The 13,334-nt window shown below is 51.5% G+C and overlaps 1 protein-coding gene across 11 annotated transcripts in view; it reads left to right on the forward strand.

Annotated features, from left to right (window-relative positions):
* Positions 1–13,334, forward strand: part of ADGRB1 (adhesion G protein-coupled receptor B1) — a 376,961-nt gene that overhangs the window by 97,031 nt on the left and 266,596 nt on the right. For all 11 annotated transcript variants that reach the window (XM_030553892.1, XM_030553899.1, XM_030553900.1 and 8 more), the window contains exon 2: positions 9,530–10,445. In XM_030553892.1, coding sequence (XP_030409752.1) covers positions 9,701–10,445 — 745 coding nt within the window. In that variant the 5' untranslated portion in view covers positions 9,530–9,700. The remainder of the gene's footprint in view (positions 1–9,529; positions 10,446–13,334) is intronic.

The raw sequence follows: 13,334 nt of genomic DNA on the forward strand, positions 1-13,334 counted from the left end.
ACATCTCCAGGCACTTTGTCAGTGTAAGTCAAGCTCCTACGTGTTACCCATATGTAGATGAGTAGCAATATCCCCATGTTACACCTCAGGAATAGGGCAGGGGACCCACCGAACACCAAGTGCCTTACTCCGTCCATCTTCTATTGATTTTCTGAGTCTAGATCTCGTGACTCGTTCCAAAGGGATCAAGTGGCTCCTTGTCTATCTAGTGCATTGAAATAGCTCTTATCACCACATAGCCAGATCCTCAGCTGGCCTACGCTGGAGTAGTTCTACTGAACTCAGTGGACTGTGCTGATTTACACCACCTGAGGATCTGGCCGGTAGGATCTAAGAGTGGAATTGTCATCCAGGAAGAGCCAGGGAGTTTCCCTCATCCCTTGCCCAGAGATCCTCCTTCCTCTCGTTGTGATACACCTCGTCCTTTGACTTTTGTCAGACTCCTATATCTGAGTGAAGCTGCCGTGGCTTCTTATGGACAAAGTGCTGCTGGAAAGGGTCAGAGTGAGCTCATGGGCGGTGGGTGTGAAGCTTCCTCTTGAGGAGACTAGCCCCCTGCTTCGCCTCTTCCAGCCGAGGCCTCACTTTGACTTGCTGCTCTCAGCCCCCCGTGTCCCCGGCTGGGGTGGAGGGTGGGGGGCCGAGAGCTTGACTCCACCTGGAGTCAAGCTCTCAGCCTCAGCTAGGAGCACGTTGGAGCTCTCTGTCTTGGCCCTGGCTGGAGCTTGGTGCCCCTTCCCCGTTCCACTCAGGGCCCCACCCAGGGCCCCACCCTATTCCACCCCTTCCCCCACAGCCCTGCCCATGGCCCTGTCCCCATTCTGCCTCTTCCCTTGCAGCCCCACCCCTGTTCCGCCCCCACTCCATCTCTTCCCCCCTGAGGCCCTGCCCCCCCCATTGAGGCCCGGAGACCAGAGCGAGGTTTGAGGTGGCTTAATCTCCCCCAGCCTCTATTACGCGCTGCCTATGAGTGAACTCATCTTCTCCAGGAGGAAAGTCAGAGGGAGAGCAAAAAATAAGGAAACGAGGATCATAAAAAAGAAAAGGAACCAAAACCTCCAATAGCTGCTACCCCTTGAGATTGCTGGTGAGTTGATGGGCTTCACAAAGCCGACTCCATTCAGGCGTAGCTCCAAGATCCAGTAGCAGGGATGCTCTGGCTGAGTGTCTCTCTAGCTGGCGTTCCTGGTCTAGGAAACTGACACAAATGCACCCCAGCCTCATGCTCAGTTCCCTTCCATGCCTGGCGCTCTCCGTGTACCGCCGGGTGACAGATGCCATGTCGTTACTCTAGGCATTTCCACAGTGCGTTAGCTGTTCGCTTCAGCAGAAAGAAGAAAATTCCCAGCTGGTTACAGCCTTCTCTGCTCTCAGTTCACCACAGATAAGGGCATGAATGTGTTTCTCAGACATTAAGAACTGAACCTTTAAGGGCTGTGCCATGAGAAAAGCGGGCTGATTGATACTGGGGAATTTCTTTGAAGAAACCGGAGGTCCCAAGGAAGATTTAGCACTCTGTGATTTGAGTTGTATCCCTGTAGGATGTTAGCCATGCTCCAAGAGGGGAGGGGCATATGGGGAATTAGAATTCTGTCATGTGGCACATTTAAGCTGGTAAGTGGAGCTGAAGGGGTGGAAATGGGGAAGCAGGAAGCCCCTGGAGTCCTGCAGGACATATCTGAGCTGTGGGGTAGAAGAGCAGTAGGAGCAGCGGAGTTTTTCCTTTATGGGAAGGTCCCTTGGAACGTGTTACAAAAAGAGACCCTTTCTGTAGTTATTTAGCTGTAAGAGACACTGATAATGGTAGCCTACCATGTAGCTAACACTGAGGTAGCACTGCCCTCTGCTGGTCAGAATGAGAACTGCGAAACTATGAGTCATAAACCCTGATTCGGGCCCATCCAGAGAAAGATTCCCCATTAGCTTGTGTGGTCGTAACCTGTCCTTCCGGGGGTAGGACTACCTGAACTCAGTCCCTGCTTAGACACTGTTATTAATATTGGGATTAAAGGGCTGAATGTCTGTGAGGTGACATCTGTGGAGTGCTAGGTGGACATGGATGTGTTACTGTCTCATCGGGAAGGCAAGAGAGAGTGATAGCAAAAGCATAGGGCTAGGACCTCATGTTAGTGCAAACAGGGAGAGAAGCTAGGTGCAGGCAACCAGAGAGAGTTCCTAGAGGAGCAACAGCAGTGATCCCAGGGCTGGAAGGACTTGATTTCCCAGGAAAGATGAAAAGAACTAGTTGACTCTCCCAAGGGGAGAATTTGAATGTCTGTAAGAATGTGTTTGTAAGAATTTGAATGTCTGCAGACATTGCACACTCAGGGCACTAGTGGCTCCTGGGGAACAAAAGGCTATTTTCCTTAGAGAGCCTCTTTCAGTCTCTGTCACAACCTGTGTCCAGAAGGCAGACTGGAGAGGAAGGGTCTTGTGGTTAAGCTTCAGGAGCAAGACTTGGATGATCTCATTTCAGTTCAGTGCTGTCACAGACTCTCTATGGGAGTGAGCAAGGCCATAGTCTCCCTGCGCCTGTAAAATGATGATGAGAGGAATACATCCTGTCTTCCTAGTGCCTCTCCGGTTAGACTGTAAGGTGTTCAAGGGCTGTTTGTTACTGTGTTTGTACAGCACCTTGCACAGAGGGGCCCAGACTCTGGTGGGGGCTGCTAGGGGCTACTAGAATACAGATGACTAAAAAGTGGAGAGAGAAACAACCCAAGGTGGCTACTTTGCCCTGGCTCCTGCAGTACCCTTGTGCCAGGCTGATTGCATAAGCAATTGGAGCCAAGGTCTTTTCTAGCTCTGTCTGCCTAGCTCTCTGCTTTAGCTCTGTTACACACACAGTTAAACCAGGGATGGTACTTTCACTCTGAACTTGCCAGACTCTTTCTTGCCTTTAGACTGTCAGGAATAAATTCTGACTCGTGTGGGGGCAAAAATCTGTTCCTCTTCGAATGTTTATCCTTGCCGAGGTGAGGGAGCCAGCTGTCACCATTCTGTGGTTGCTTTTCTGTCACAGTCGCTGCAGAGGTAGAGCTCGGGTCTTGTGTTTCACGCAAGCTAAAGAGGAGCCGGTGTCAGTGACAGATCCCGCTGTGATGGAAGATTGGATGGATTGTGTCTGCTGTAGGCTGAAGTCAGGGGAATGGCATATTATGGTGTGTCTACATTGCATACTAATCCTGGGTTTGTGAAATCCGGGTTTGGAGACTCAGTGTTTCCAAATCCATGCTTGAGTGTCCACACTGCATTGTAAACCTGGACTCAGGTCTCACAACTGTGCTAAAGTGTCCGTACTGCACTATATACACAGACCTCTTGGTTCGGGTCAGCGGCTTGACTTGTATCTACACTGCAAAACAAGAAGGTTTTGACTCGAATCACAGCAGGGCGGACTCAGGCTCTGACCCTGCCCCCTAGCAGGGTCCAAGGACGCAGGTCCTGAGTGCTTACTGATCTGAGTCAGACTGCTTTGTGTGTGGACGGAAGTGGGAACTTGGACTCAAACCTGAGTCAGAGCCCGGATGCTGTGTGCATTGTAGACACATCCACAACACTTGAGCAGTCTGTCTTTCTGTGTAATTAGAAGGCAGATCGGTACTTCCACGGGCATATTCAGCCAAACTGCTATTGACTTCACTTGAAGTTTGGCCTGTGTAAAGCTTGCGGGATTGGGCCCTTAGCCAGTACATTGCAGTATGCCGGTCTGCCCACACACTGCTGGGTTTATAGCGCATTGTGCTGGAGATCCAGGTGTTCGTGCATTTATTTTTTCTCTTAACATTTCCCACTTGAGCAAGGATGAGTTGAAGGAGAAAAAAATATGTTTCTATTTCTTATGGTAAACCCTTCCAGATGGGAAGATGGGACTACGTGCAGAGGAAATCAATCCTGAGGCCTAACAGCTGTAACGCAGTGTCCCATTAACGGGTCTGTTTAGTTAAAGTTTGTTGGCTTTTACAACATGAATCCTGGAGCGTCTGAGGCAGTTAGAGGCTGGCAAATGTTATTTATTATTTACCTGGGCCAGGCTGCCCCTTATGCAGGAAAACCTGCTTTGCAGGGGACAGGAGACTGGGGGAGTTCCAACTTGTAGAGTCTCTTTGGGGTTCGGCCTTTAAATTACTGGATCTCAGGACACCTGTCACTGTACCTACCCCTGTTCCTGGCCCTCTTGCCCTGCCGCATTGACGTGGCATCTCTGCCAGTGACCACTTCCAAAACCATGTATAGGGAGTATTTCACTGTGAGAGGGACCAGATATTCCTAGCTGTGTCAGTATTACCTCACCAGGGGGTTCTCCACAGAAATGGCATGATGTCATGGACCATGGCTTTCCCCCTCACAAGCAGCATGGCTTGATTCCCATGGAGGGGCTTCCTTAGGGTCAAAGAAAAGGGAGAATTGCTGGGGAATCTCTTCATCCTTTCTTCTTTGCTCCTTTGGAATCAGACACTTAAGCAGGGCTCCCACTGCTCACTGAAGCAGAAGAGATGATAGAAAGCCTTAGCCTTAGCAATCGTGAATCATGGTGACCTGTCTTGGTGCTCATGTGGTCCCTGGCTGATGCGTGCAAGTTGCATTATAATTAAACATCTCTTCCTGTCCCCACCCTGGTCTGTTTCCTGAAATCTGGTTCTGGAGAGTGGCATGGTTTAAAGCATGTTAGAAATCTGGTTAAGCTGTGGAATTTGTCATAGAGAAATCTGGGCTATCAAGTTTGGCAAGACTATCAGCTGGTGTCAGGCCTGGGATTCAGATTTCTGACAGATTAAAGTACAGATGGATTCGATTTCCATGCCAATTAGTGTCTGAGCTAACAGAATGCTAGGACACCTAGCACTCTGCTTGCATAGAGTTTTCACAGCGACTTGAAGTGGAAATAAACCCAGGCTGCAGAAGTCAGATCTACCTTTTGAACCCTCTCAAAGCTCAGAGATGTTCAGATTGTGATTTTGGTTTGCCCTGTAACACTGCCTGCAGTGACTCAAGAGCATGAGGACCAACCTCAGGGCAGACTGACAGGAAGCAGGGTACCAACCCCAAATTGGTTGCTAGTTGTATATTTAGATTTCATCGACTGATTATCATGTGTAAACTCCTGAGGCACTGTAACAGGCTAAACACGGAGTCACAGGCGTCTTGGGTACTCAGATCTATCTTGCCTCCCAGATAAGTTTACTTTTATGCTAGATGGTCCCTTACACCAAGAATCATAGCTATATCCAGGTTACTCCCAGTCCCAAAGGACCAGTCACTTACCCCAGGTCAATTGCACTTTAGATCTTACACCAAAGACAACCTTGTAGCCAATCCTATAATAAACTATATAAACATTTATTAAGTAAGAAAAGGAGATGAGAGTTATTTACAAGGTTGAAGTAGGTAAACATATATACACAAATCAGTTAGGGTTTTAGTAACAGAAACATCTGTAATAAGCAAGCTGTATAAGTCCTTTAGAGCTAACCCAGGCTGAACACTGGGGATCTCTTGCTCATGCCTAGGAAACTTTCCTCCCCCGCCCCCAGTCCAAGAAGCATAGAGATACAGCTCGTTAGGGTTTTTTATCCCCTTCCTCCCATGTGTTTTCATCTGTGAACTCAGCTGATAGGAAGAATCCATGTGCCTAATTCATAGTCATGGGCAGGGGAAGGGGGGAGGAAGGTAGAAAACAATGTATTTTGTCCTCTTTAATGTTCCACAACAGTCCATCTAGGGGATGGACCTTCCCCGTTGGGCAGGATGTAACACCTTTTGCTGGAGATCAGCACTTCATGCTAGTCAATGTCTTTCTCTTGTCTGGTGATTTACACAGTCACAGAGCCTCATAATACAACCACTCAAATTGCACCTTACAATATTGGTTACAGATGCTGTGAGATAAGCGCATGCAACAATTTACAAGAATTCAATAAGGTCTTAACACTAACCACATTCTTATCATCCTAATACCTATTTGAACAGTACCAACACACAGGTGAGTCGGGCTGATTCCAGCCACGTATTTCTTAGTGTTTAGCAGAGACATGGGGACCTTGGCATGCGCTGACACCGGGCCTGCCTGTGTCATAGACCCTTATAGAGCTGGGAAGCAAGCAAAAAATTAGGCTCTGGAGCTAAAGTGTGGATGTTGGACTAGGGTTTAGGGGGATTGGGCCCATCTCTAATTGTATGGTGTCTGATGGTGAGAGAGCTCAACTGAGTGAATTCGAGATCTGCTGGAAAATTGGGTGTATGGCTCGACATGGAAAATTCCTGATGTGTCAGAAATCTGACTGTACAGAGCCCTCTTACAGGCTAGCAATGAACTGACTGGCTGCAGGAACATAGGTCAGTGGAAGCTGAGTGCATTTGAGTAACTGATGTGTCCTGCTGTGAACTGTGCTCTGAGCACATATATGCCCATAACTGGCCTAAGGCAGGAGTTCTCAAATGTTTCCTAGCATGAACAACATTGTTAGAGAGAGTGTTGTACAAAGCATATCCCTTTTCCCCTTGGCGATCATGTATCATTCCTGTAGGAACTACACCAAGAGCTTACATGGCTAATTCACATTAGGGGAGTATTTATATATTTTTAAACTCTCTTGTAATGCAGATTTTTAACAGAGAGCGCGATTAAGCAGTGGAACAGCTCACCCAGGGCTGTGGTGGATTTTCCATCGCTTGTAGTCTTTTAATCGAGAAGCACAGCTTTCAGAAAGATCTGCTCTACTTTGACCAGAAGTTAAGGGCTAGGTGTGAGAATCCCTGGTTTGGTTCTCCGGCCTGTGTGATGCAAGGGGTCAGGCTAGATGATCATAATAATTCCTTTTGGCTTTAAAATCTGAGGAGCTAGCACCATGGGACCAGCCTGTGCTGTCTGGACCACAGTTGGAGAATCATTGCCATCAGACAATGGGCAACCATCTGCATATGAGACTAGGATGCTGGCAGGTCCCCCATGCGCTGCTGTGCCATCTACCAGGCCTAAAGATGGGGTGACCTGCTTTAATCTGCCCTCTCTCAAGGGAGCGCATGGCACCATTCCCTCTCTCATGACCAGACCTCCAGTTTGCAGTCACCCTGACTGGAGCATGGGGACCCCTGGTGCATCCTGGGGGAACATCAGATAGATAGAGGGGCTGAAGAGGTTTGGTTTAGTGATGATGTAATCCCACTCACCCCCCTCGCCCAATGAGGGCATGGGCTGGCAATGCAATCAGCTCCCCCCAAGGGGGACAGTGCCTATATCTCCCCACCCTGCCCTTAAGGTGATAGGGTCTCCTAAAAATGTTGGAGTGCCCCTCCTCCAGCTCCCTGTGGGTTCCCTGTGCCTCAGTATCTCCAAAGGCTTCAGAGCAGGCTCTGCACTGATCTGCCTGCTGTGGCTACTCCTCAGCAGGTGGGGAGCTCCAGGAGGACTCTGCCCCCAGATCCCAGAGTCAGGCAAAGACGCTTCAGTTTATCTTGACACCCCCCCACCCTTTTCTCCCTTTTCCCAACTAGCTCCAGCAAGAAATTTGTGGGTGGGTGGGTGAGTGGGGTAGGGGATGGGGTGGCTGAAGGGGCACAGGGGAAGGTGTCCTTTGGGCAGTGGGGGGCACAGGAGCAGGAGTCTCTTGGGTAGTGGAGGAGCCCTCTGGGAAGTGGTGAAAAGGAAGGAAGGGGCCCATTGGGCTGTGTAGGGATGAAAGGTGGGTGGGGGGGGTTAGAATCCTTGGGCAGTGCTGGAGGTTTATGGGGGGCATAGACCTTTGGGCATGTGGGGACTCAGGGGGAAAGGTTATGACCCTTGGGCAGTTTGGAGGTACACAGGCGAGAAGGGCCATTGGGCAGTGTGGAGGGCACATGTGGGGGGAAGGACCCTTGGGCACTGCGGGAGCCCACAGAAGGGGTTAGGACCCTAGGGTAGTGGGGGGGCACATAGAGGAGAGGACCCTGGGGCAGCAATGAGGGATGCCCGGGGGGCGGAAAGGATCCCTGGGAAGTGGTGGTGGGCGTGGTGGGGGACCCACGGGAGGGGTTAGGACCCTAGGATAGTGAGGGGGATGCAGGGAGGGAAGGGGAAGGATCCTTGGAGCAGTGAAGGGAGGCCCACGGTGGGGGGAGGATCCTGGGGCAGTGGCATGGGGGCCATGGGAGAGATTGGGACCTTAGGATAGTGTGGGGGATGGACGGGGTGGGGGAGGATCCTGGGGCAGCGCCGCTGGGGGACGCACGGGGGCGAAGGATCCTTGGGGCAGCGGTGGGAGGTGCACGGGGGAGGGGAGGATTCCGGGGCAGTGGTGGGGGGCGCACGGGGAGGGGAGGATTCCGGGGTAATGGTGGGGGGCGCACGGGGAGGGGAGGATCTCGGGGCAGCGCGGGGGGCGCACGGGGAGGGGGAAAGGATCTCGGGGCAGTGGTGGGGGAGAGGAGGAGAAGGGGTTGGGGGGAGAGCGCCCTGGCCTGCGGGGCTTGGAGCGCAGCGCTGGGCACAGGTTGCTGGCTGCGCCCCTCTCCATCCTGCGGGGGCGCAGCGCAGCGCAGCGCAGGGGCGGCTCGGGCGTGGGCGGCCGCGGGGCTGTGCGGGGCGCAGCGCTGGGCACAGGTTGCTGGCTGCGCCCCTCTCCATCCTGCGGGGGCGCAGCGCAGCGCAGGGGCGGCTCGGGCGTGGGCGGCCGCGGGGCTGTGCGGGACGCAGCGCTGGGCACAGGTTGCTGGCTGCGCCCCTCTCCATCCTGCGGGGGCGCAGCGCAGCGCAGGGGCGGCTCGGGCGTGGGCGGCCGCGGGGCTGTGCGGGGCGCAGCGCCCGGGGCGCTGAGGAGCTCGCTGGCTGCCACTGGAAGCAGGGCTGCGGGCTCCGTGGGTATCAGGACGGGCAGCGGCCGGGGCTCCCCGCCGCGGGACCGAGCTCCCCAGCTCGGCGCGGGGGCTAAGGGGCAGCCTCCGCCACGGGACCCACCCCTGCCCCGCTGCCGGGCTCCTCGCTGGGCCCCGGGGGGCGCCCCGCATGGCTAGGGGGCGAGGCGCGGGGGTGGGGCCCCGGGCGAGCGGGAGGGGAAGGCCGGGGAGAGGCGCACAGGGAGGAGAGGGGACGCCGCAGCCCGCCTGGAGTGGCAGAGCCCCGCTGACCGCGGCGTGCAATGCAGCCGGAGCTCCCCGGCGCTCCCCCGGAGCCGCGGCGGAGCAGGAGCCCCTGGCCGCTGGGCAGGCGAGGGCTCCGGCTTGGCTTTGTCCGGGCAGCTGGGGTCAGGGGCTTCCGCGGAATAAACCCAAACTCCCTGCCCCTCTCAACAGCCCCGCAGCCCGGGTCACCGCGCAGGGGGAGGCGCCGCTGAGATCCGCTTAGCTGAGAACATCGAGCGACCTCGATTCTGTGCTGGAGGCTGCCCAGCATCGTCCCCGGGGCAACTTCCTGCCTGGGAGGGGGCCGGCGCGTCTCTCACAGCCGTGCCGGGGGCGGGCAGGGGTGTGGGGAGAAAACTGATACTCCCCGGAGTCTCAGAGCCGGTCTGTGTTACTGAGAATGAATAAACTCCCCCTCTCTTCTCTTTCCCAGGCGTTGCTTATGGCCACAAGGGGGAGCCCAACTCCGAACATGGGAAGATCGGATTGATTTCGCATAGAGTCTCATAAACTCTCTCTTGTCCTCTAAGCTTGCACCTGTTATGTCCAAGATCTGGCACCTGCCTGACAATTACTTTGAGTTCCATAGGACCAGAGACCTAGGATGAGGAGCACTGGCTTTGCCCTGAACCTGCTTTTGATATCACCACTCTTCTTAGTGTGGACAGTGGTGGCCCTCGACCTAGGACAAACTCCTTGCACCACCCTGGTCCAGGGGAAATTCTTCGGGTATTTCTCTTCCTTTGCTGTCTTCCCACTGAACTCCTCTCTGTGCTCTTGGATTATCCAGAATCCGGACCCAAGGAGGTACACCTTGTACATGAAGGTCTTGAAACCCACTGGCATATGTGACCACCAGCCGATACGCACCTACCAGTTCGACTCTTTCCTGGAGTCCACCCGCACTTACCTGGGCATGGAGAGCTTCGACGATGTGCTAAAACTGTGTGACAGTTCCACTAGGTACTCCTTCCTCCAGTCCAACAAGCAGTTCCTCCAGATGAAGCAGACCATGTCCCCGGCAGAAGATGGGCACGTGCGACGGAAGCCCACCAAGGCTCAGGAGCGGGACTTTTCAGTGGAGTACCTGGTGGTGGGCAACAGGAGCCCTAGCAAAGCTGCCTGCCAGATGCTCTGCCAGTGGCTGGACACCTGCCTGTCCACCAGCAGCAGCTCCCACCCCTGTGGCATCATGCAGACTCCTTGCTCTTGCTCCGGAGGGGAGGTGTTGGATCAGCCCAGTGAGATGTTGGGGCTACCCAAGAAGAAGGAAGATTGTTTTAAGGATGGGATTTATTTGGAAAACTGCCTGAGCAGCCCGAAAGACAGCAGCCAGGTGGAGTTCCTGGGTAAGTGCTGAAAGCTGTTTGTGGTTTGGGTGGGAGCGGGAGCGGGAGCATGCACAGTGGATCTCTCCTGGCCTATTTTGTTTTTGAGACTGCGCCCATCTCCATGGTGTCTGAGCCTCCTTCTCCCTCATCTTAAAGCCGTTATCCATCCTAAGCAGGATCAATAATTCCAGTGGCAGTTGATTAGCATGTAACTGAAATGCGGAACAGATTAACAGGGACAAGCTCAGGTTGCTTTCATTGTTTCTCAGGCTTCGTGCCTTATTTATTTGTTTCTAGTGGAGCCTCAGTGAGATTCTTATCCATTAAGAAGCAGGTTTCAAAAGCCCCCTAACCCCACAATAAACCATGGCCTGAAGGGACCATGACTCAAGTCCCCTCTCACGTCAGGTTCCACTGTGCAGCCCCATCCCCATTTAGTGTAGAGGAAATATGTAATCTGAAATGACTTCCAGGGCCGGATAGGACTGACTCCAAACCGAAACAACATGAATGGAGATTTTGATCACGGTCCCATCTATAACTGTAAAAGCCTTCAGTACTGTCTCTGTGGGTAGCTGAGGGCAGGTGATACATGTTTTCTCCCTCTTTCTTTGCTGTGTTTCATTCTCTAGCGATTCCTGGAGTCCACAGCATGTGCTTTGCCTGGGAATAGATAAAAATAGGAGCCTGTGAGGCAGATGGGGATGGGATGTAATGAACTGAACACAAGACTGAAAGCTGGGGACTCCTGCTCCTAATCTCAGCTCTTGTGCTGATACCTGCTTGTGTCAAAGCCGCTTAATCTTTCTGCATTGTTGGCATGAAGGGAATGGTTTTGTACTTTCAGAAGCAGCGTATGTTTGTGGTGCTGTCTGAAGATAGATCCCATTAATCTCCTAGAACTAGACAGGAATGAGGAGTCTCAGACTCTCCAGCTTCAAAACAGGGCTTCTTGCCTCTATTTTTGTGTCTGCATAAAGCATTTTGATTTGTTTATTCCTTCTCAGTTCCTGACCAAGCTGTCAGCAAGGAGCTGGTTCAAAACTGAGACGTGATACTAGAAATGGGTCTGACCCAAACACCCCCACACCTTGGAGCACTTCTGATCTGCACCTGAATTTCACAGCTGTCTCTTTAAAACCCCAGAGTCAAACAGCCTTCCAGATCATGGGAAAGTTTGGATCTAGATTTGAAATTTGTGGCTCATGCTTGGCTCTATACAATATCCAGCTCAGGAGTGGCCCCAGGCTAACCCTTGTGGTAGAGAAAGAGGCAGGACTTGGTTATAATGAATTTAAAGGAGATTTTCCAATGAGGCTGCTGGACACAGATGAACCTTATAATGCCCAGTATTCTCACACAGGGTATCTTTTTAGTCTTGGCTTGGCTCTAGCTATTGTAGAAGGATTACACTAGAAGTGCTTCAGTGTTGATTCTGTGGGAGCTTTTGTATCTCAGGTGAGTTTTGAATCAATATGCTCAATATTGGAGCTGAGCAAATAAATCCTAAGAAGGCAGTCACTTGTCTCTTTTCCTGTTTATGAGCAGCTTGTGAAATTTGGTATTCAAGAATTTCCACAAATTTCTTTGTGAGATGTTTTTTCTCTACACGAAGAATTTGCAAAGAGTTCCATGTGACTGGTTTTGTGTAGCGCTGGTTAGTTCCATAAATCACGCCGTTCCCTTATAGGATGATTTATGCATTCAACCAACATATCATGACCTTTTCTTTATTTTATTATTACAACTGAAGGTGAAATTCAAAATTAGCTTTTTGGCAAATACTGGAGCATTAAAGCTTTATATTGGCTTTTTGTGAGGCTCTCTGGTAAAGTTTGAGCACTTGAATGTTCCTGGAAGACAAATATGAACGAGTCTCCGATGTGGAATGAATCAAAGCTCTTTATGGATGTCAAATATTTGTGGATTTTTTTGGGCCCCTATTCATATCTGCACAATATTAAAGATAACGAACTAGCAGTTTCATTGACTGAATGCCACCGATGTGAAACTAATTAACACTCGCTAAATATCCCGTGTCTGTATGCAATGGCCTGCCTGAGTCCCTGGGTCAATTTTGGTTGCTGCAAAAGCTGGGTGAGGAAAATATAGGGGTTCCACCTCAGACAATGAACCAATAATTTCTGCCAGTATTTTTCAGGCTGAACCTTTGACTCTGGCTCCTTAATTATTGGTGGTGGTTCTTGTTTTGTACTAACCTTTTTCCTTTCCCAAAGTCATGTTTCCTTCATGGTTTCTCACTGCAGAGCCTTCAAAGCCAAGGGGTTTGAGCCATATAAATGTAGCTGAGTGATCTGGGGCAAGTAGGAAATGCATGTTAGTGGTCTCAGGGATTCTTCCATGGATTTCTAGATGTCATCCCCAAAGAGAGCAGACAGACCTGCCCTCCAGCTCTCGTTTGGACATGGGACATTTCAACAGCAAGTGGGGACCTGTGGTGTCCCTGAGCCCAAGGTATTAGGTAGCCTCCAGAATTCCCTCCAACATGAGCTGGTGCGGTTCAGAAGATGGACTAGATGTTTTCAAAGGGGTCAGATCCTCAGCTGGTCAGCCCAGTTTTCACCTGCTGAGAGTATATGTCACCATCAGTCAGGGTTAGATGTTACCCTCTCCCCATTTCATAATCTCTAACAGGAATAGTTATGAAAGGCTCCAGGTGCATTCTCTTTGTGGATTACCTTTGTCTGGAAGCATCTGAAGGATGGCTTTGTGGCAGAAGAATAGGACTAAGAACCCTTGAGGTCGGCCACCAATTCCCTTGGAGACCTTCGGCAAGTAACTTAAACTCCTCGGTCACAGCTTTGCTTTCCCCATCTATGAAGCTGACACAGTGACACTTACCTCTTAAGGTCATGAGAGGCTTAATTCATAATATGTTTGTGATTT

The sequence above is a fragment of the Gopherus evgoodei genome, chromosome 2 (genome assembly GCF_007399415.2).
Source record: "Gopherus evgoodei ecotype Sinaloan lineage chromosome 2, rGopEvg1_v1.p, whole genome shotgun sequence".
In the NCBI taxonomy this organism is placed as follows: Eukaryota; Metazoa; Chordata; order Testudines; family Testudinidae; genus Gopherus; species Gopherus evgoodei.